At 36.6% G+C, this 24,524-nt stretch overlaps 1 protein-coding gene across 6 annotated transcripts in view; it reads right to left on the bottom strand.

Moving 5' to 3' along the window:
* The window catches only part of DDX50 (DExD-box helicase 50), a 30,352-nt gene that overhangs the window by 2,509 nt on the left and 3,319 nt on the right, over positions 1-24,524 (bottom strand). The window contains exons 1-15 of one of the 6 annotated variants that reach the window (XM_072756206.1): positions 24,316-24,469; positions 23,953-24,059; positions 23,285-23,584; positions 20,415-20,490; positions 19,871-20,049; positions 18,272-18,389; positions 17,969-18,154; positions 17,514-17,659; positions 15,180-15,329; positions 6,975-7,136; positions 6,382-6,501; positions 5,545-5,618; positions 5,161-5,320; positions 1,876-2,010; positions 688-732 (exon numbers count right to left, since the gene is read on the bottom strand). In XM_072756206.1, coding sequence (XP_072612307.1) covers positions 688-732; positions 1,876-2,010; positions 5,161-5,320; positions 5,545-5,618; positions 6,382-6,501; positions 6,975-7,136; positions 15,180-15,329; positions 17,514-17,659; positions 17,969-18,154; positions 18,272-18,389; positions 19,871-20,049; positions 20,415-20,490; positions 23,285-23,476 — 1,743 coding nt within the window. In that variant the 5' untranslated portion in view covers positions 23,477-23,584; positions 23,953-24,059; positions 24,316-24,469. Of the gene's footprint in view, positions 1-687; positions 733-1,875; positions 2,011-5,160; positions 5,321-5,544; positions 5,619-6,381; positions 6,502-6,974; positions 7,137-15,179; positions 15,330-17,513; positions 17,660-17,968; positions 18,155-18,271; positions 18,390-19,870; positions 20,050-20,414; positions 20,491-23,284; positions 23,585-23,952; positions 24,060-24,315; positions 24,470-24,524 lie in introns of those variants that run through there. The other 5 variants (XM_026003713.2, XM_072756207.1, XM_026003704.2 and 2 more) reach the window with 5 other exon arrangements.

Here is a 24,524-nt window from a genome sequence, read left to right as displayed (position 1 = left end):
GAAAAAAAATACAGGAGAGTGGGAAAATGGATGGAAGTGAAATGAAACCATGAAACAAACTGGGCATGAGCTTATCACTGTTGCAGCTGGGTGATTGGTACATGAATATTCATTATGCAATTCTTTTTTTTTTTCTTTTTTAAAGATTTTATCTATTCATTCATGAGAGACACACAGAGAGAGAGGGCAGAGACACAGGCAGAGGGAGAAGCAGGCTCCATGCAAAAGAGCCCAACGTGGGACTCAATCCCAGGACTCCAGGATCATGCCCCGGGCCAAAGGCAGGCGCTAAACTGCTGAGCCACCCAGGGATCCCTTGCAATTCTATTTTTTATATTTAAAATTATTTATAATAAAAAATGTTTTAAATTATGATATAGACTAGATATATTACATTAAGGAATGTTAATTGATTTAGGCATCATAATGATATTGCCATTTTTCATTTTTAAAGATTTTACTTATTTATTCATGAGAGACACAGAGAGAGAGAGGCAGACACATAGGCAGAGGAAGAAGCAGGCTCCATGTAGGGAGCCCGATGCGGGACTCAATCCCCAGGCTCCAGGATCACGCCCTGAGCCAAAGGCAGACGCCCAACTGCTGAGCCACTCAGGCATCCCTCATTTTTTTTAATTTCTATTTTTTAGAGAGACAATTATTTAACAGATGAAAATTTTCAAATACCTGTAACCTTTCTGACTCAGTTGTGGGAACATCAAAACAAACACCCTAAAAGCAAAATGAAAACATTTTTATTCAAATGCAAACCAGTTAATTTTTTACCAGTACACTAATAGTTGCTAATTATACAGTAGGTACAAAAAAAAAAAAAAAAAGAAAAAAAAGATAAGGTGTGCCTTATGAATGTTTATAAGATTAAAACAGCTAACATATAATAATGCATGACACAGAGTAGCTGCTTATTGTATTTTCTAAATCTGAAAAGCAAATACAATATCTAACAGGAATCTACTACTACTATTACTAAGAATCTAGAGTATTCTCTAGAAAAGTTCTTGTAGACACTGTAATGCTTAATATATAAATCCCTTGAAAAATTTAGTGCCAAAAAATTTCTATTTTAAAGAGGTGTAGTGTTTATCAGACAGTAAGAATGATGTAATCCCAGATGTTTCTTCTTTGGTCCTGGTTGCTAATAAATTAAAAGTTAATTTAATTCTCAAGTACGACAACTAGTTTGGCCTAAGGATCTTGTTATATTTTCTCTCCTTTCCATAATTTTTCTGAATGAGTGTATTTGTCTCATACTTGCCACAAAACTTGATGGTAATAGTAAACTTTGAGATGAAAATAAACAATCAAGTTAATAAATTCTAGGCTAGAATAAACCTATATAGTAAAGTTAGATGAATAAATATAACATCTTCTCTAAAACCATTAAAGAAACAAAATCATTAAGATTAGAGATGTTTTTAACTTTGCTACTTCAAAAATGTATGATACTTAATTTATTTCATTATCCTCATTAACAACCAACAGGCCACTCTAAAGTCAATATTGCATATTCTCTAATATTAATAGAGCTGTTTAGCTGTTGAAATTGTAAGCTAGTTAGTCATAAAGTAAAACACCACATGCAACCACACACAATCTGTATACAGGAGCAGAAACTTAGGTAACTTAGATAACTATTACACAAACTAAGCAAAATGACTTACAGCTTTCTAGAGGAACAGGTTATTTACATAACTCCCCAAATTCACAACTGGAAACAAACTATCACGCAGAGAAAACTGTATTATTCATTCCATTAGACTTCAAAAAAAGAAAGAAGGAACAAAATCTGATCTTTAAAAACATTTACAGTAGTTGATTATAAAAGCTTTTTATTTTAATTCTAGAAAAACCTACCATATTTCCTTTTAGGAGGCACATTCTGGTAATTTGGGACACAGCATTACTACTCAGCTTTCTGTTAAGTTCTTTCCATGCAGAGCTGACATCCTGTATTTCTTCTGGGCTTTCCAGAGTCATGGTGACAAATCCCTTAAGAAATAAAAGTCACATCATCTTTGAAAAAAAAAAAAAAGCAGCAGCAGCAGGACAATGAAGTTCTAACTCTGCAGCCCTTCATGACTTCACTGTACATTTCTCATGAACCATTAGTATAACATGGCTGCTAAAAAAAAACTTCTTTAAAACTATATTAATAGAAGACTAACGTTTACAGATCATTGAAAAAAACATTCTTTGTATTTCTGTAAAGACTACGTATTTAATTCTAACTATCATGCTTTGAGAAATAAACTACAGCATCAGAGAAAAAGATAAGTAATAAAGAACTAAGGAAATGCTGAAAGAGTCAAAGTTAGCTTGGGGTAAAAAAACAAGAGGACATTAAATCTCTTTAAACTTTTGAAGAACTATTGTATAACCAAAAATTACTTGTTCTATGAAACTTCACTGGACTGCAAAAGGATCAACATGAAGACAATATAAGGAGGGATTCATCTAATAATTTTGTTTTTGGGGGCACCTGGGTGGCTCAGCGGTTGAGCGTCTGCCTTCGGCTCAGGTTGTGATCCTGGGGTCTTCTATGTCTCTGCCTCTCTGTGGGCCTCATAAATAAATAAATAAATAAATACAATATTTTAAAAATATAATAGTAATATATTTTTTAAGTTAGCTCTATGCCTAACACGGGGCTTGAACTCATAAACCTGGGATCAAGAGCTGTATGGTCTACCGACTGAGCCAGTCAGGTGCCCCTCATCTAACAAATATCTAATGAGCGTCCCCTACGTATGTGCCAGAGACTGTAGAGATTCAGCAGTAAGTAGTCCTTTCTCTCATGAGGGTTACATTCTATTGTTGGGGGTGTTACATTCTATTGTTGGGGGTGGGCATGGTGGGGACAAGGTGGGGTAGACTGTAAACAAATAAGCAAATACATAAAATGCCAAACAGTAATAAGCATCATGAAGAAAAATAAAGCAGGGCAAGGGAATAGAGTTTAAAGGGAAAGGTAAGCTATTTTAGACAGGGTGATTAGGAAAGACCTAATATGCTGATATTTGGAGACCTAAATAAGGTGAAGGAGGAAGCCATGTGGTAAAAACGAATATCTGAAACAGTGCAAGTGCAAAGGTCCTGTGCAGGAGGTTTATGTTTGAGTAACAAGTGGGTTAGGGTAGCTAAAACAACCAAGGATAGAGTGGTAAGAGATGGGTCAAAGAAGTACCAAGGGGAAGACCTTGTAGGACATTGATGATAAAGACTTTGGATTTTGGTTTAACTATAAAAGAAATTTCAAACCCATTAATAAACAGCTTCTGAGGTATTTAATGAGAAGTTAGATGACCCATCTGCCAAAGAGGGATTCTTTTATTAGGTAAGGGCTGGGAATAAATGATCTCTTAGGTACTCCTTAGATCTAAAGGCTATCTTATTATTTTCCTAAAAGATATGGTTTAAGTATTTTCTTAAGAAGTATTTGGTGGTCGGGGGGGCGGGGGGGGAGGGCACCTGAGTGGCTCAGTTGGTTAAGTATCTGCCTTCAGCTCAGGTCATGATTTCAGGGTCTTGGGATTAAACCCTACATTGGGCTCCCTGCTCAGTGGGGAGTCTGCTTCTCCCTCTCCCCCCACTCATGTTCTCCCTCTCAAATAAATAAAACCTTAAAAAAATAAAAAAACAGAAAATAAAGATACACAGTGTGGTGGGCGGGGGGCGGCGTGGCTGGATGGCTCAGTCAGTTAAGATATCCAACTCTTGGGATCCCTGGGTGGCTCAGCGGTTTAGCGCCTGCCTTTGGCCCAGGCATGATCCTGGAGTCCCGGGATCAAGTCCCACATCGGGCTCCCAGCATGGAGCCTGCTTCTCCCTCCTCCTGTGTCTCTGTCTCTCTCTCTCTCTCTATCATAAATAAGTAAATAAATCTTTAAAAAAAAAAAAAAAAAAGATATCCAACTCTTGGTTCTGGCTCAGGCCCTGGTCTCGGGATCATGAGATGGAACCCTAGATCAGGCTCTGCACTGAGTGTGTAGTCTGCTCGGGATCCTCCCTCTCTCCCACAGCTCACACTCTCTCTCTTATTCTACCTCCTTATTCTACCATAACTTCATGTGTTGGGGGGTGGGGTGGACACATGAAGGAAGTTACTCCCAGCAAAATGACATTTCACTGAACTGTTAACACTTGCCAGATGGAAAACATCACACACCCCAGATGTACTCATTTATATTACACCAAATAGTCGCATGCAAGTTTACCAACCCTGACCTTTTTGTTCTCCTCTCCTACCAGCTCTCTTTCTCCCAATTTCTCTGTCCCCACCCAGACATCAGGGAAATTTCTTGCTGAGATGTCCTGTCATCCAGTGACTCTCTTCACTTATACCATGATGAGTAATAAATCTTTTTTTTTTATTTTTTTTTAAACTTTTTTAAAATTTATTATTTATGATAGTCAGAGAGAGAGAGAGAGAGAGGCAGAGACACAGGCAGAGGGAGAGGCAGGCTCCATTCACCGGGAGCCCGACGTGGGATTCGATCCCGGGTCTCCAGGATCGCGCCCTGGGCCAAAGGCAGGCGCCAAACCACTGCGCCACCCAGGGATCCCAGAGTAATAAATCTTTGAACTACTTGCAACCAATGGGTCTGGTGTGGTTTGTTTTAACATCTGATACTGACCCGGCAGGGGTCTGAGTCAGACGGTGTCAACATGACACACACACCCCATCCCCATGCACATACCCCCTCCACATATACAGGCAATCCTTACTTTGCATGGTAATGTGTTAAGTACACAGAATCTAAGCTCTGATTTGCATGGTTCCATGGCAACTTGAAAAATAAAGAATAGGGTCTAGTCTGTTTCAGTTGATACAGTACTGTGCAGGGACGCCTGGGTGGTTCAGCAGTTGAGTGTCTGCCTTTGGCCCAGGGCGTGATCCTGGAATCCCGGGATCAAGTCCCACATCGGGCTTCCTGCATGGAGCCTGCTTCTCCCTCTGCCTATGTCTCTGCCTCTCTCTCTTTCTCTGTGTCTCTCATGAATAAATAAAATTTTAAAAAACAACAACACAGTACTGAACAAAGTGAAAGTTTTCTGTTTTTCTTTCTAGATAGATGGATTATTTATGGCTCAATGTTAATCTTTTCTCAACCATATTCGGATTTTCTCACAGATTTCTACCTTATCAGAGGTGATCAAAGATCGTGGTTCAAAACTTGATGCACCAGAGATGTGGGCTAATGCTGCAGCCAATGCATCCACTGCCCCTTTCTCTTCTATCAGTCTCTGAGCTGATGGTCGGAAAAAATCAACAGCAGCATAAGAAACGGAAGCCAGAGACCTATGGTTTAAAAATAGTAAATTTTCTTGGTCAAGATAAATGTAAAAAATTAAAGATAAGAGAATGAATGGGAAAAGAAAGAGCAACGTTTTCGTATTTTAATATAACTAAAAGTCTGCTGGTAAAACTGGTGATTAAGTTTTCTGATATTTGAACTAGGAGAGCTTAAAGATGAATAGCCTAATACAAAAGAAAAACTTATTCAGCAAGGTCAGAAAGCATACCTGATGGCATCCATGCTTTTAGATTTAACTAAATCCATTGTAGAAGGAACACCTACACGTTTAAAAGTAATTCCCTGAAAATGAAAGAATTACATTAAAGAAAAATGGAAGTCTTTACAATTAATTCCTAAATTCATATAGTTTGTTGAATTTCCATTTCTTGGACTTAAAGATTTCCAAGCCCCAGTAGATCAAAAGACCTGCTTTTTCTAACAAATCAATTACAAATTCTAGGAAGAGAAAAAAAATTTAATTGCTCTTAGTTACAATCATGAAATTTCACTTGCAAAATAAAGCTGATTCCAAAAAAGGAAATAAGATGCTGATTACCTCCATCAACTTTTTTTATTACCCTATCTTATTTCACAAACTAGGTGAAATAGTGTTTAAAACACGAATCATGAAAACAGGGAAAAATGTAAAATACCACACACAAAAAAATACAGGCCACAAAAATTGTATATAATTTCTTATAGAAACTGGCCATTGTGTCATTATTCAATAAAACTTAACAAATACACCAAGACTATGGCACAGTCACCCTTTTACAAAGCTGGACTATGAGATACTGAAATCACAATGCACTTCTGATTTTAGAATCAAGGGAGAAATTCAAGGGAAAAATGAGAAAGTCAGCTCTTCTGTCTTCACAATAAAAGCTGTATCAAAACAAAGTCTTGCAGCTCATATAAATTTAGCTCTCCACATGCTTCACATCCAAATGCAGCTTAAACTGAGAAAAGTTATAAGGATCTATTTGTGAGAACAAATATAAAAAGTGCTCTTTTCTATGGCACCGTTTAGATAATAAGTCTGAAATAATTTAACTGTACTTACTGCTTTTTGCTCCACATATCTTAGTTGACCTCTTTCTCTTGGTTGATAAAAACATATGCAAATCCCTGTCCGGCCAGCTCTACCTGTGCGTCCAGAACGATGAATATAGGACTCAACATCCTGAAAATAAAAGAGGCAATATTTTTTTAAAAATCTAGCAAAAAAAAGAAATCTGACAAGTTACACAGTCATTGCAACATCCAAATAATAACTAACAATAGCAAAACTACTAGTACCAATAATAATATTTTTATTTCAATCTATTGCTCTTTCAACAACCCAAAGAACTTTTACACTAAAATTTTTAAAGAAAAGGAATAGCAGTTAAAATCTTTTTATCCTCCTCATCCTTTATGTGACAATTTTTTATGATCCCCTTGTATGATTCCATGCTTCAATTCCAAATAAAGAAGTGAATCATTTGCTAAGGCATCAGATAATGACCACTTTAACACTGCATTAATAAATAAAAAAAAAAAGGCTAACAGCAAGAACAGATAACATATTTTTCATATCCCAAGCAATATCTTATAAATAAAATGGCAATTTACACAGCTATTCTTGTATTCCCTAAATAAAATCTTATTTCTTACCTGGGGAGGAGAACTTTGAATCACTAGGTCAACCTCAGGAATGTCCAAACCACGAGCAGCCACATTGGTTGCCACCAAAACTTTAAAACTACCTTCTCTGAAGCCTTTCAGTGTAATTTCTCTTTGTGACTGTGCAATGTCTCCATGTAAACACTGGGCATTCTATTTGAAAAAAGGAAAAGGTACAACTCACACCTGGAATTGATAGCGCCCTAACACCATGCAGTCTGTGTTATTTTTTAATCTTTTTTTTTTTTTCAAGTAATCTCTATACCCAACATGGGACTCAAATGTTTTGAGTCCAAAATCTAGAATCGGATGTTCCACTGACTGAGCCAAACCAGGTGCCCCAATGTACTTATTTTCTGATCATTATAGCAATGCATGTATATTGTTCAAAAAGATCAAACATTACAGAAAATATCTAACACAAAATGTAAAAGCTTTCCTTAATATTAGCCTCCTAATAATTCACTAACAGTTTGGTGAATATTACTCCAGATATATTTTTTTTAAGATTTTTTTTTTCATGAGAGACAGAAAGAAGCAGAGACATAGGCAGAGGGAGAAGCAGATTCCTCGCAGGGAGCCCAATGCGGGACTTGATTCCCAGACCCAGGATCATACCCTGAGCCAATAGCAGACACTCAACTGCTGGCCACCCAGGCGTCCCCTACTCCAGATATTAAAAAACAAAAACGAGATAAACAAAAAAACCCACACACACACAATCCACATGAAACAGCATACACTGTAATTTTATTTACTTATAAAATGGGATCATACCATATAATAGCACTGTTTTGAAGCCTGCTCTACAAATTTTCTTAGCCATTTTTCCACATCTATAGAGATAACTCTACTTCATTTTTTTAAACTATATGACTTCATCATATGGATGTAGTACCATTTATTTCAGCAATATCCTATTGATGACCATTTGAGTCACATCTAAGTTTTCACCTTTAGGAACAATACCAGAAGGAACAACATCATACTTACGTCTCTGGACCCCTCAGTATATGTATATTTCAGTAGGACACATATCTAGAAGGTGAATTTCTGGGTCAAAAATTATGAACATTTAACATTTTAACAGTGACTGCAAAACTGTGTTGTAAGAAGAGGTTTTGGGGAAAGGGGCACAGTGACTGGCTCAGCAGCAAGAGCATGCAACTCAATCTCAGGGTCATGAGTTCGAGCACCATGTTGAGTACAGAGATTATGTAAATAAATACATTAATAAAAAAGGTTGCACCCATTTACTCTTCAACATTTATGAGTCTTTGTTTCATCTTACCCTACATACCCCAAATATTATGAATCATTATAACCTTTGCGAAGCTAAAGAGGCAAAAATAATTTCCTAATGTTGTTTTAATTTACATTTCTGTAATATTTAGCAAAGCTGAACCTATTTTTATACAATTTATATATTATCTTCTATTCTACTGAAAATAATTTTCCTGTTATAAACAAATTTTCTGGTATTCTAGCCACTATTAAAATTCAAAAGTTTGGGGGGATCCCTGGGTGGCTTGGGGGTTTGGCACCTGCCTTTGGCCCAGGGCGTGATCCTGGGGTCCCGGGATCGAGTCCCACGTCAGGCTCCCTGCATGGAGCCTGCTTCTCCCTCTTCCTGTGTCTCTGCTTCTCTCTCTCTCTCTCTCTATCATCAATCAATCAATCTTAAAAAAAAAAAATTCAAAAGTTCGGGCAGCCTGGGTGGCTCAGCGGTTTAGCGCTGCCTTCAGCCCAGGGCCTGATCCTGGAGACCCGGGACTGAGTCCCATGTCAGGCTCCCTGCATGGAGCCTGCTTCTCCCTCTGCTGCTCTCGCTTTCTCTCTCTCTGTGTTTCTCATGAATAAATAAAAACAAAATCTTTTAAATAAATAAATAAATAAATAAATAAAATAAAATTCAAAAGTTCAGGGGAGCCTGGGTGGCACAGTTGGCTGAGTGGCTGACTCTTGGTTTCCACTCAGGTCGTGATCTCAGGGTCCTGTGGTTAAGCCCCACATCAGGCTCTGTGCTCAGCGCAGTCTGCTTGAGACTCTTTCTCCCTCTCATTCTGCCCTTCCTCCCTGCTTGCTCTCTCTAAAATAAAAATCTCTAAAAAAATTTTTTTTAATTTTTTAAAAGTTCATAACAATGATTTAACCCTTACCATACCCAAACCTTAGTAACTAAGCCTAATGCATTCATAAGTGAATTCACCAAGTACTTGTTATGTACCAGATTCTGGAACAATCATAAAGAAACAGCCCTGGAAGAGTCAAGTTGACAGGCATTCTCACTACAGTATGGTATGTACTATAACCAGGTGCAGAGTGCTACTGGAATACTTAAGAGGGAAACTTTGTTTAAGGGGAAGGCAGCACTGAAGGTGAGACCTGACAGATAATAAGGAACTAGTAGGTAAAAAGGAGCCCAGGAGAGGCTCGATCCCACCACCCTGAGATCATGACCTGAGCTGTAATCAAGAGCTGGATGCTTAACCAACTGACCAAGTGCCCCATTAATATCACTTTTTATTTTTTTTTAATTTTTATCTATTTATGATAGTCACAGAGAGAGAGAGAGAGAGGCAGAGACACAGACAGAGGGAGAAGCAGGCTCCATGCACGGGGAGCCCGATGTGGGATTCGATCCCGGGTCTCCAGGATCGCGCCCTGGGCCAAAGGCAGGCGCCAAACCGCTGCGCCACCCAGGGATCCCTAATATCACTTTTTAAAAGGGACACATGGGCAAAGAAACACGAAGTGACTTGCTGAAGGTTACACAGCAAGTAATACAACTGGGATTTAAACCCTAATATGTTCTACTCCAAAGTCTGTGATATTAATCACTATGCTCACGAAGAATACATTGAGTGAGAAGAAACAAATACCAAATAGTCGGCTAATACAGAGGTTAGATCTGTGAGGAATGCCAGGATTTAAAGTTTGAACAAGAAAGTCAGCAAGGCAAGTTCTCCCTATGAGATAAAACAATAACTTCTGCAACACTGCTCCTGCTGAGTATTCTAATGCAGTGACAGGAGGGGTGCCTGGGTTGCTCAGTTAAGCATCTGCCTTTGGCTCAGGTCATGATCCCAGAGTCCCAGGATGGAGCTCCAAGTCAGGCACCCTGCTTCTTCTCCCTCTGCCCCTCTCCCTGCTCATGCTCTTCTCTCAAATAAATAAGTAAAATCTTTTCTAAAATAAAGAAGTAACAAGAAAGGTAGAAAGGTAAATCAACTACCCTCTATCACTATCACTATTTAGCATCCATGTATACTGTATACAAAACTAAAACTATATAGTTAGTTAAAATGATGGGAAAGATGTTGACAGCACAGTCTTTGAACTTCCACTTCCCACATAAAAACAGAGCAATTAGGATAGTAAACTTAAAAATCCACATCTACAACAAAAAGGACAAGTATTTTCACGATTTCCAAAACACGAGCAGGGACAAGACCTGTATATATGGCGGGGCGGCGGGGGGTGGGGGGGTGTTTCCTGGTCCTAAGAACACATACTCCTCGAAAAGCACAACGGGCCAATTTGAGCATAGCAGTTGAAACCAGGAGCGTTTTTGTACATGGAAGGGTGACTGTGAGGATCGAGAGGTAAGGTCTGAAGGAAGCTGGAGAAGTCTGGACCCTTATGAACTTTCAAAACTAACAAGTCAGTGCTTCCTTGCCAGAACAAAAAGGCTCACAGTGAGGAAAAAAAGCTGGAGCTAGGATCCAAACTGAGAATGCCAGGGATCACAGAAGCAAAGGAACAGAAGATTCAGAGAAAAGTGAGGGAAAAGACAGCCAGAGCTCACAAAGCAGGAGATTTTTTTTTTAAACAGCTTTATTGAGATATAATTTACACACCAAACACTAACAGAAGAAGTAGCTCTAGACCTGTGAGGCTTGAAAACTATTCTGACCCATGCCTCCCCATTTAAAGTTCATAAAGATTAACCTCAACCAAGGGATGTCTGGCTGGCTTAGTCAGTAGAGCATGTGATTCCTGATCTTAGGGTTGTGAGTTTGAGCCCCAAGTTGAGTGTAGAGATTATTTAAAAATCAAATCTTAAAAGATTAATTTCACCTAAAAATGAGGAACACAAAAGATCAGTTTCCAACACACACACACACACACACACACACACACACACACACACAGAAATCCAATTAAAAAATGGGCAGAAGACATGAACAGACATACAGATGTTCAACAGATACATGAAAAGATGCTTATCGTCACTCACCACCAGGGAGATGCAAATCAAAATTACAATGAGATATCACCATACACCTGTCAGAATGGCTAAAATCAAAAACAAAGAAACGGCAAGTATGGGGAGGATGTACAGAAAATGGAACCCTTGTGTTCCACTATTAGTGGGAACACAAACTGGCACAGCCATTGTGGAAAACAGTATAGAGGTTCCCCAAAAAGTTAAAAATAGAACTACCCTATGATCCAGTAATTGCACTACTGGGTATTCACCTCAAAAATACAAAACACTAATTCAAAGGGATACATGCATCCTTATGTTTACTGCATAAGTAAACATACTTATTTACTATTTACAACAGCCAAACCATGGAAGCAGCCCAAGTGTCCACTGACAGATGAATAAATAAAGAAGATATGGTATGCATATACAATAAAGTATTACTTAGCCATAAAAAAAAAGAACGAAATCTTGTTGCCATTTGCAACATGGTGGAGTAGAGAGCATAATGCTAAGTGAAATAAGTCAGAGAAGGACAAATATGATTTTACTCATACATGGAATTTAAGAAACAAAACAAACAAACAAAGGAAAAAACAAAAAAGGGAGAAAGATAAACCAATAAACACACTCTTACCTATAGTTAAGAGAGAACAAACAGATGGTCACCAGAGGGGAAGACAGAGGGGTGAAACAGGTGATGTGGATTAAAAAGTACACTCATCATGATGAGCACACGAAGTAATGTATAGAATTGGTGAATCACAAAAAAAAAAAAAAAAAAAAAAAAAAGAATTGGTGAATCACTTTACTGTATACCTAGAACTAATATAACACTGTATGTTAACTATACTGGAATTGGGATGTCTGGGTGGCTCAACGGTTGAGTGCCTCCCTTCGGCTCAGGGCGTGATGCTGGCAGGGAGCCTGCTTCTCCCTCTGCCTTTGTCTCTACCTGTCTCTCTCTGTGTCTCTCATGAATAAATAAATACAATTTAAAAAAAAAAAAAACTATACTGGAATTAAGCTGAAAACTTAAAAAAAATCGCAGTTGAATCCCACAAAAAGTAATCAGAGACAGAAAAAAATAGGCAGAATAATAAACCCATAAATCATGAAAGAGCTCTAGAAAGGCATGCCCACAAAGCAAATGAAAAGTATAGCATTATATTTCTGAATAAGCCAAGAGGAATTTTTTAAGATTTTATTTCTTTGGGAGACAGAGAGAGAGACTGCACAAACAGGGAGATGCAGAGGAAGAGGGAGAAGCAGGCTGTTCGCTGAGCAGGGAGCCTGATGCAGGGCTTGATCCCAGAACCCTAGGATCATGACCCAAGCTGAAGGCAGACGCTTAACAGAGTCACCCAGGCACCCCAAGCTAAGAGAAATTTTTATGTGTTTTTTTTTTAATTTTTATTTATTTATTTATTTATGATCACAGAGAGAGAGAGAGAGAGAGAGGCAGAGACACAAGCAGAGGGAGAGGCAGGCTCCATGCACCGGGAGAGAAATTTTTAAATGATTTATGAAAAAAACAAGAAAAGTCAAAATGAGAAAAACAAAAAAATGAGGTGAAATGACTCAATAAGATGAAATGACTCAACAAAGAAGTAGAAATAAAGACTTTTCACAAATGATGACTTTATCGGAGGGAATACAAGATTGAACAAACATTAAGAACTAATGCCTTAGGGGATCCCTGGATGGCTCAGTGGTTTAGCGCCACCTTCGGCCCAGGGGGTGATCCTGGAGACCCGGGATCGAGTCCCACATCACGCTCCCTGCATGGAGCCTGCTTCTCCCTCTGTCTGTGTCTCTGCCTCCCTGTCTCTCACGAATGATTAAATAAAATCTTAAAAAAAAAAAAAAAAAGAACTAATGCCTTAAAAATAGGAAATCTTGAGAAAGTGAGATAAAGAGATGAAAGGGATTTGAGATAAGGTAACAAAGAAGAGAGGAAAAAAAAGAAATCAACATGCACAAAGAGTTCCTAAAGAAAAAAAGAAAAAAAAGCAATCAAACCAAATACCAAAATATTATAATTCAAAATAATTTTGCTGAAATATTAAAGAATATATTTGAAGCCACAGTGCACCTGCAAAAAATGACCATGAACATGCCAAATAACATTCTAATAAAATAGCGCGGAGCCTAATGTGGGGCTCTATCTCACAACCACATAAGATAGAACCTGAGCAGAAACCAAGAATCAGATGCTTAACCAACTGAGCCACCCAGGCGCCCCTGATTTTTAAAGAAAAATTTAAAAAATCTTTTGCCTAAAGGCAAAATCTTTTTTTTTTTTTTAAGGCAAAATCTTTTTAAAAAAAAAAAAATTATTTATTTATTCATGAGAGATAAAGAGAGAGAGAGAGAGAGAGAGGCAGAGACACAGGCAGAGGGAGAAGCAGACTCCATGAAGGGAGCCTGACGCAGAACTCCATCCCAGGTCTCCAAGATCAGGCCCTGGACCGCCTTCAGCTAAACCGCTGAGCCACCCGGGCTGCCCAAGGCAAACTCTTACAAGGAAACAAAATCAGACTGGAATGAAACTTTTTATAAAATGCTTTACTCAAAAAACAATGGCAAATATATTTAAGATATTGAAGGTAAGAAAATATGAACCAAGAATTTTAATATCCAGCCCAATGATTTTTGGGTATATATTTACAAACATGCCATTATCAACAGGCAGTATGATTTCCATAGCCCTTCTTCAGGAATCTACTAAGTAACAAGTCACCAACAACACAAATGATTGGACAGACATTGACACAGAATTGATAGCATTACTATCAATGGATGTTAATTAGTATCAAAAAAAAAAGAGCAAGAACTACACATTATATACATCTATGACCTAGCTTTGCCCTAAATAAACAAACTAACTTGAATTTTCAGGAAATACAGAAAACAGAGGAATATGTTAAATGATTCCACAAGGAAGTAATACTCTAGACTATGAAAACTTGGTTTCTTAAACAATTTTAAAAAGCTACGAGAAAAAAACAGATGAGGAAGGAATCCATATATTAAAGAGATTTAATGAAATCATACAATTTATGAATCTTATTTGGATCCAGATTCAAGACAAAAACTGTAAAAGAAAAAAGCAGTCGAGGCAATTGACGATCTGAACACTAACGGACATTTGAAGATATTACTTGCTGTTAATTTTTAAATGTGGTATTGAGTTTAAAAAAAAACCTATTCTTTTCTTTTAGGGACATATACCCAAATATTTATGGATGTAATATGTTAACTAGGGTTTTTATCAGAATAATTCAGGAGCAGAAAGTGAGTGGGCATATGGACAAAGTAAGGTAATTGTTGCAACTGGAGTTTGAATGCACAGGGGTTCATTACACTGTCAACTTTTGTATATATTTTAAATTTTCTATTATAAAAAGTTAAAAGAAAAAAGAGATATGGCCTCAGTATTCTGATCCATTCATTCAATAAATAATTGTAATTCATTTTATAACACAGCTTTAAAATATTACCTCCTCTTACCCGTAGAAACTTATTTTGTTCCAACCTTTTTATTTTCAAGATAACATTATGCAAAAAAGTCTTCTTGTGAAAATGGGTAGACTTCTATCCTGACTTAAAAGATCATGATAGACTGGCTACAGCTTCCTTCTCAATTAGACTCAATTCTAAAAATGACTATCTTGAGGCACCTGGGTGGCTCAGTTGGTTAAGCAGAGTCTGACTCTTGATTTCAGCTCAGGTCATGATCTCAGGTCGTGAGATCTCAGGTCGTGAGATCAAGCCCCAAGTTGGGCTCCACACCGGGCATAGGGCCTGCTTGGGATTCTCTATCTCACTCCCTCCATGTTCTCTCCCTTCTCTCTTCTCTCTCAAAAACAAACAAAACAAAACAAAACAAAAAAACTATCAAACCTAGCTTGCAATGGACAGTATTTTTATTCATTGAGTCAACCCTATAATGTCAATTAGAGAAAGCGTGAGAGAAGGCTTACCTGTTTTATGTGTGGATTCATGGCCATTTCAGTTACATTCTTTTTGGTCTCACAGAAAATAATAGCCCGCCCTTCAGACCCACTGTAGACTTGAAGGACGTCTCCAATAACTGCTGGCCTCTGAGACCAATGGCACTGGATGGCCAAATGCTTTGAGGAAAGAAAATACCAAGTATCTGTTTCATTAAAATTAGTGAAAAAGATTTCTCTTGTATATTTTTTTCTACCTGTTCAAGAATTGGCCTTTTTGGCACACAATAAGACAATTTTCCCCAACTCCATTTAAAAACAATATACAAATGGCCATCAAGAGGTGAAAGGATAAACAAATTGTAGTATATTTATACAATGTAATACTATTCCATAATTAAAAGGACTACTTACACATGCAACCATATGGATTAATCTCAAAACATATGTTAGGTAAGTGAAGTCTTACAGAAAGAGAATACACACAGTAGGATTTCATTTATATCAAGTTCTAGAATAGGCAAAACTAACATACAGTAGGAAAAAAAATCAGAACAAGAGTGCCTGGGTGGCTCAATCGGTTAAGCAGCCAATTCTTGACCTTACCTCAGGTCTCAATCACAGGGTCATGAATTTAAGCCCCACATTTTTAAATAGGCTCTACGCCCACTTAAAAAAATAAAAGGAAAGAGACGCCTGGGTGGCTCAGTGGTTGAGCGCCTCCCTTCCGCCCGGGGTGTGATCTGATCCTGGAGTCCCGGGATTGAGTCCCACATCAGGCTCCCTGCATGGAGCCTGCTTCTCCCTCTACCTAAGTCTCTGCCTCTCTCTGTGTCTCTCATGAATAAACACATAAAATCTTAAATAAATAAATGAAATAAATCAGGATAGTGGCTATCCCTGGATGGGGGACTTGACTGAACAGGGCACGAGGCAAATTTTTGGGATGATGGTAATATTTGTTTTGTAGGGGCTTGGGTTATACACATGTATAAATTTGTCAAAACTTAAAATTGTACTTAAAATTCTGGGCTTTTTGTATGTGAATCTTACCTTTAAAAATTATATTTTATGACCCTCAAAACCCAACACAAAAAAGTCACATATTGTATGATTACATTTCTATGAAGTATCCAAGATACCAAGTTAAGTCCCTAGGGACAGAAACATTGGCGATGCGGGGGCTAGGAAATGAGAAAATGGGGAGGAACTAACTGCTTCATTGTTACAGAGTTTCCTTTAGGGGTGATGAAGTGATCCCGGGGTCCTGGAATCAAGCCCCCTTGTTGGGTTTTCTGCTCAGCAGGGAGTCTGCTTCTCTCTCTCTCCTTCTGCCCCTCCCCATTGTTTGTTCTCTCTCAAGTCTTAAAAAAAAAATTGTAAATATTGAACTCTAGTTAACAATATGTCTGCTAAAGTACTTATGAGGAACTGTGCTCATTTCTGCAATATGAAAGGAATCAAAAAATAAAATGGATATAAGGATAGGTAGATATGTGATAAATATAGTAAAATATTAACAGTAGGATCTAACTGGTGGCTATATGAGTATTCCCTTTTGACTTTTCTGTGTTTGAAAATTTTCATGATAAAATGTTAGGGGAGGCGTGCTGTGCTGGTTCAGTTGATGGAGCATGCAATTCTTGATTTTGAGGTTGTGAGTTTGAGCCCTATGTTGGGTGTAGAGATTACTTAAAAAATAAAATCTCTAAGGGGCACCTGGATGGCTCAGTCAGTTAAGCATCTGCTTTCAGCTCAGGTCATGATCCCAGGGTCCTGAGATCAAGCCAGGTAGAGCCAGGCAGCCCTATCCCAGATAAGCTAGGAGTCTGTTTATCCCTCTCCTTTTGCCTCTCCCCCTGCTTGTGTGCCCTGTGTCAAGCTTGGTGCTCAATGCAGAGTCCGCTTGTGACTCTCTTCTGCTGCCTCTTTCCCTACCCTGTGCGCTCATGTGTTCTCTCAAATCTTAAAAAAAAAAAAAAAAATTCTTTTGAGAATTTTCTTGGTATAGGGAATAAGATGGAGATCTAACTTTTTCATCTAAGCTTTAACATATTACCCCCATACTGTTCTCTTCAAATTGATATAAACTGCCTCCTTTGTCCCTTTATACAATACTTTAAGTCTATCTCTACAGCTGCTTGTGTATCACCTGTTAGGACGTGTCTGTCAACATACTTTTCTTCTCCAACTTATTCTATTCTACTGCTCAGCCTCAGACCATAGAAGTACATAGGTATCTTACTGACTAAAGGCAGAAAGGAAAGATGTAGCCTGAACTAGTACCCAAAACTTAAATTTAGCTTCAACAAATTTCAAATACCAACTAAAAGCTACAATCTATCATGCTGGAAAGCTACTTACTTCCACAGTAGTTGCAGCCTTTTGAGTCATTTTTCCAACAAGGTCAACCTGTTCGTATCTGGATTTCATGTATTTTTTTGCAACTTTGTATACCCACTGTGGGCAAGTTGCAGAAAAAAGTAAAGTCTGAGGATTGTCTTCAGAATCTCAAATAAACAAAAAGAAATCAAATGCTTTCTTAATATCCATGATGTAGTCAGATTTTGAAAATCCCCCCACAAACTTCAAAGAAATCATAAAAAATTCAAAATTTGGGGTAAATTTGAACATACAAACTAATTATAATTATTAAAACCTTCAATTTTCAAAACTGGGGGAAAATATGAAGAAAACTGAACTCAGAAAAAAGGTGAGAATTTAAGGAGTGACAATGAGCAAAGAAATCAGTAAAATGAGTTAGTAAATCTAACCACTGACTATAATTGCTAATGTTTTTATTTTGAATTAGGATATACCAGTTTTGTAGGATTCATGGATAATATCTTCAACTTGTTCAGCAAAACCTAAATCTAACATTTGATCCACTTCATCAAGCACAACATGGCGCAGTTTAGAAAGATCTAATCGGCCGCTCTGCAGATGGTCTTTGATACGACCAGGAGTCCCCACCAAGATGTCAATACCATTTCGAATATGATTAACTGTGAGAGGAGAGAAATATCAGTAATACATAAAAATCAAATATACATTTTCACACCATTTCTTCAGATTTAAGTAGCAAATACATCTTTGCACTACTATGAGACATATTTACTCACTTTGGCTTTGATAGGATGTTCCACCATAAAAACATGCCACACTGAGTTTCCTAGTGATATCTTTGAAGTCTTTGGCTACTTGGTTTGCCAGTTCCCTTGTAGGAGCCAAAACAAGAACCTAAGCAAGAGGTTTAAAAAATAAAAAGATACTTTTCTAAATTCAAACTGAGAAGGCTTTTTTTTAAGTGCATTTAAAACTAGGAATCTCAACATTAAAGTCATAATATTTAAAGACAGAGTGCACACACACAAATTAATTAAAAAAAAATAGAGACAGCACAAATGACAACTAGAACAATAGCTTATATTTATAATACCCTCCCCTCTTCCTTCAGGTGTCTTTTCAAAATTCTCTTTCTCAATGAGGTTTTTAACCCTTTCATATGCGTCACACTAGTCCCTTAATTACTTCTCTTTAGCATTATGTCATATAAAATATTTCTATTTTGCTTATCCATTTATTGTCTATCTTACCCACTAAAATATTAGTTCCATGAAAGCAGGGATTTATATTAATTTAAGTTACTGTATTCCTTATACTTCAAACAGTGCCTGGCACAGAACTAGTGCTTTATGAGAATTACATAATTCAATCCTCACAAAACCCCTGTGAGGTGACATTATCTTAACTATACAGATAAGGAACCTAATTATTAAAGAAGTTAAGAGTTTTGCCCAAGATCAAACAGCTAGAAGTAGTGGAGCTGGACTCTCCAATAATGTCCTTCTAGCATAAAAGCTTTTTAAGGTAGTATTAGAAATGTGTCCTATTTTCTATTACTTGCAGTCTTTCCTAATTTCACCTAAGAATCAAAACTCTCTAAAAAAAGGTTTTTCCTAAAAAAAATAAAAAATATAAAAGGTTTATCCTGTTGGCCAACCTGTTCCAAGACCATTATGTCTTAATTACACTCATATATGAATTTATTTGCATAGTGCAATACCATTTAGGAGTCTCAAAGAACAAATTACTTTTACTCACATATCTGTTCAAATACTGATACTGATATTTTTCTTCTTCACTTTATTGACCTTAAAGTGACTATAGGTTCTGAAAACACCAAATTTTAGGCTAGTATTTCACTAGGTCCTCTCTGTTCTCTACTACTTATAAATTAAGACAGATCTCCAGTACCTCAATAACATAGGGTCTAGCAAAATCATTTCTTTAATCTCTTCGTAAAAAGTCAACCAGTGAAACAAATGATATTATTAACTGAATGACTAAATAAATACCTCTTTAGCAAATTCATTGTTTAAAAGCAAAGATCAAGACTGAAAAAAAAAAGAAGAAAGGTCACTAAATATACTCACTATACATATACCTAAAATTAGGCATGCTGGCTTCATAACATACATTTATCAAAGACATCTATGGATCCATATACATTACATTCATATGCAATACCTACACTTCATTCAGCTTTACTTGAGATTTATGTTAAAAATCAACTAATTTTTGCTGTCGGACCTAAATTTTTACTTTATGCCACAGAGCTACTTTTCTATCTTGAGGATACTTGAATTTTAGATCAGTATACTCTTCTTTCCCTTTTCATTAGAGTATTATTTAAACCTTTTATTCCCTATAATGGTTACCTTTGGTGAGCGGCTTTTTTTAATTGTCTCTTGATTTCTTTGGAGTCTTTCAATCAAGGGGATGGCAAAAGAAAATGTCTTCCCTGTTCCTGTCCGTGCTTGAGCAATTAAATCTTTTCCTTCATATACAGGATCAAAGGTCTTAACTTGAATAGGAAAGAGATATGATACCCCTCGACCTGTAAAATGAGATTTCATTGAAATATATTTAAGACTAAAATTAGGAAAAAATATTTTTATTTAAAATGACAATCCAGATTCCTCAATGTCAGCCTAAAAATACACCACCTAGTGACATTTACAGTTATTCCTACCCCAAAGAGGAATTTAAAAAATTGGTCTGAAATCTTTGACAAATACATACAATTATTTAAAGTTAAAAACTGGTCAGAGTACCAAAAAGGATGATGTAGAAATAACTGCAATTAAAGAAGAGCTATTTCTCTTATACTTCCTATATTCTCCTTTTGGTCAGAAGAGGCAAAAATTTTTATAAAATCTAGTTGTAGATTTTCAGTTTTATTTCCATTAAAATTCATAGTACCTTTTAGAAGCTTTATTGTCTCTTCAGAAATAGGGAAATTGGAGAAGGCTCCTTCTTTCTGTTCACGTGTTAGGGTCTGTCAAAATGAAATCAAAGTTCTAACTAATATAGTTCATATTCAACTAGATATTTAGAATCTTATTCATTTACCTTTTGTTTGTTTTACTGAATGAGCTAGCAAATCAACTTTAGTTAGTAGGCAAAAAGTGTATAGATTAACTTACACAATAAATTAGTGGAAAATCCTTTTAATTTCAAAAGTATCCCTTTAAATAGCAAGTTTACTCAATACACTCTCCCACAGTACATTTATTATTTTTTTTTCTTTTTCCTTTTTTTTAGGGGTAGGGGGAGGAGGGGAACAGGTAGAGGGAAGGAGAAAGAATCTTAAGAAAGGTTCCATGCCCAGTGCAGAGCCAGACGCCAGGCTCAATCGCACAACTCATGAGATCATGACACGAGCCAACATCAAGAGTTGGACACTTAACTGACTGAGCCACCCAGGCGCCTCTCCCACAGTACATTTTAAAATGATTAACTCACACATAAAACTCCCTTTGGAAATATATCTACTACATAAATCAAAATATATTTTCCATTTGATTGAGATATTACAGAAGAGCTATCTGATCATCTAAGTCATATTCACAGATACAGACAATATTAATTACAAGGGCTAACAGAAGCCTATAAACCAGCCTCAAAAAATTACACAATGAGGAAAGTAAATCATTTCTAAAAATAAATGTTAAAAAGTCGTTCTATGGCTCTAAAAAGCATGTTTTAGGTCACCAAAACAAAGAAAAGTTCCTATAAGCTGGAAAATTTCTTTAACACGTATATACAGGTTAGCATGACATAATTAACATCTATTGAAAACTTTATGTACTACTCACTGTGTATATAGAACAAAGACATTATAGCTACCTGTCAACTTTATTATTGGTATGTTTAAAGAAAGTAGTTCCAGAACCATACACAATAGCAGTTTTCAAACAGAGAACCAGATAAAAGACACAATATCAAACTGAAATTGTAAACCATTTAAGCAAGCTTCAAGACTATTATCTTTTTAAGATTAAAAGAAAAAATTTTATTACAAAAATAATACATTTTCATTGTAGAACAGAAGCCACATATGAACAGAAATAAAACTATAATCCAGTCAGCTAAAGCCACATTCTAAACAAACACTCCTCCAAAGCTTACTCTCTCTATATATAAATTTATTCATTTATTTAAAAGTAATCTCTACACCCAACATGGGGCTCAAACTCATGATCCTGAGATTAAATCACATTCTCTACCAACTGGGCCAGCCAGGCACTCCTAAATTTTTTAAATAAAAATAAGGTAATACTGTATATACTATTTTGTAATATACTTTTCCCATTTAATAAGATACACTGAATACCTTTTAATAAGTTTTTATTTTTTAATTTTTTTTAAGTAGGCTCCATGCCCAACATAGGGCTTGAACTCATGACCCTGAGATCAAGAGCTACATGCCCTACTGACTGGGCCAGCCAGGCGCACCCTGAATACCTTTTTAACATTCTTCTACAACCTTTAGGATAGATGTCATCTATTGTATAGATACAGCATATTTTCTAAAACCAAATGCCTACGATCAGACATTTAGGATGCATAATTTTTCACTATTATCAATAACACAGTGATAAGAGTTTCATACATCCCTGTACACTTCATGATTATCTCCTTAGGAGGACAAATACCTAAAAGTAGAATTCCTGAACCTGAATGTGATCTAAAACAAAATAATAATTAAGCCTATTATAACAGAGTATTGTACCAGGTAAAATCCCAACAGAGCATTATACCAGGTAAAATCCCAACAGAGCAAAAGCAACCCTGTACATTCTGCTACTAGCAATACAAATTTGTAGGGCCTTATTTAGATCAACTCTCTAACATATGTGCTTCCTGACAAATATCAAATTCACAAATTTAAAAAAACACCATATTTTAAGGCAAAAATTCAACATGATTTCCCAAAGTTCTCCGAAGATTACACATTAAATTAGGCTCAGATGTATTTAAATTATCGGCAACCATCAGATTTTAAAATATAAAGAATTATTAACTACCAAGAATTATTAAGACTATCAAAGTTGTTTCTTTCAGAGGACCTGAGTCCTGACAATTTATGATATCGAGGCAAATCTATGAATTCTGCTAGAGGAAAACTGCAAGAATAAATTGAATAAATTCTGCCCAAGAAAATATCTACTCTTACAGGTATAGGCAAAAGCAGTAACTCCAGTAATGCAAATTCTACACTAAGTATGTTTCATACACTTCCCAAAAAGTTGATATCCAGGAGAACAGACTTCTTCAGATCATTTTTATGTTTCATTGTTTAAAAATATGTAAACAGCTTTAAGATTGAGTTACAACAAGATCTAAAGATAACTTAAAGTTGCTATTGTTACGGAGCAGAAAAAGCAGAAGGCAAAATACACAAAGTCAAGAGGCTTTATGTACCTTGTTTCAGGAAGTCATATGTCAATTCATGAGTACTGGTAGGGACTGAAATAACCATAAGAAATGCAGGAAGGTGACCATCAATAAGCAATTTGGAAAAACTATTTAGGGACTCAAATGTACAGGAAAGGTTTACATTTAACCACCCCTCCCCACCTCCACCCAAAGAAAAAGGCAATATAATGACAAAAGCAAGGGACAAAGAAAAAGGCTCCTCAGGTTTCAGCTGTACAGACTCCTCTGTCCAACTGAGGGTATTGGACACTAAGCAGGAAACATTATGGAATCAATTCTAAATAGTCTAAAAATCAAATTAGCCTGTATTTCAAGGATAATGGCGAATGCAAAACAAAAAGTATCCATACCTCCTCTAGTTTATTATCACTTGATTTATGAGTAGAACTATCTAAGGATGACACTCGCTTTGATTTTTTTTCATATTCATCAATATCTCCATTTGACAGATCTTTTCTTCTTGACTTATGAGATTTAGAAAATTCATCTGAAAGTCTATTATTACATCCTTCTTCAGTGTCTCCATTTAACTTCTCTTTCATTTTAGCTTTTTTGGGCTTGGGAGCATCCAAGTTATCTGCAACACCATTTTCTCTTGTTTCCGATTTCTCATCTGAGTCATAATGGTGCCTTGATTTCCTTCTATCACTCTGTGAAAAACAAAAAAGCAGTGACAAGAGGGTCACAAGATCTCTTCTTAAGACTCTAGAGAACTTAAGAGTGTGACTCCCCAACCAGCAAAGCTCAATCTATCATCACCTTGAAAAGTTACCTGGTAGAAATCCAGACTGGTTGCTAATGCAGAGCCTAAGTTTCACCTCTTGCTTGCTTTCTTATCCCCTTTCTTGCATTCTCAAGACTTAGCCTCTAACCCCTCTCTGATCCCATTACATGATTTAAGGGAAATCAAAACAGCTCCTTTCAGAAAAAGATGAGAACTCAAGATTTATAAATTAAAAAGCAAAGACCTCTAATATCTCCAAGAGAAAAGAAAAAGTTAATATTATTGAGTACCTACCCAGCATTGTGTAATGTGTTTTCGGCTTGTTTAAATCTTCATAACAACCCTATAAGGGAAGTACAGGTCCATAATCCCTTATCCGAAATTCCGATATCCATAAAGCTCTGAAAACCGAAAGTTTTTTGGTAACTTATTTGGAGACAAAACCTTACCTAACTTGAACTCACTTGGTGGAAAAATTTGACTCGAACTGATGTGAGGCTATTTATAACCTTTATTTATTCCACTTAGTATGCATATTCATATTTGATATTAATTTAAGGTGTTTGATTATTGGTTGGGGGCCCCAAGCCCTACTGCGGTGTTAGCCTTCTAAAAATCCCCAAGGATTTTGGATAAGGGATAGCGAACCTGTATTACCTTTGCCATTTTACTGATGCGGAAACAGAAGTTCTTAGCAGTAAGTAACTTGCCAAAGACTCACGCAGGATTTCCTTCAAGTGGAAGTGCTAGTAATCAAGCTCTGTCAGATTTGAAAGCCCATGCTCTTTTCATACCATGCTTCCTCTTTGAACTTTGATAATTAACAGGTTAAAGAATAAACAAACCAAACAAAACTGTATAATTCA

This window comes from Vulpes vulpes, chromosome 4 (assembly GCF_048418805.1).
Source record: "Vulpes vulpes isolate BD-2025 chromosome 4, VulVul3, whole genome shotgun sequence".
Classification (NCBI taxonomy): Eukaryota; Metazoa; Chordata; class Mammalia; order Carnivora; family Canidae; genus Vulpes; species Vulpes vulpes.
This window is presented reverse-complemented; position numbering and strand designations above follow the sequence as displayed.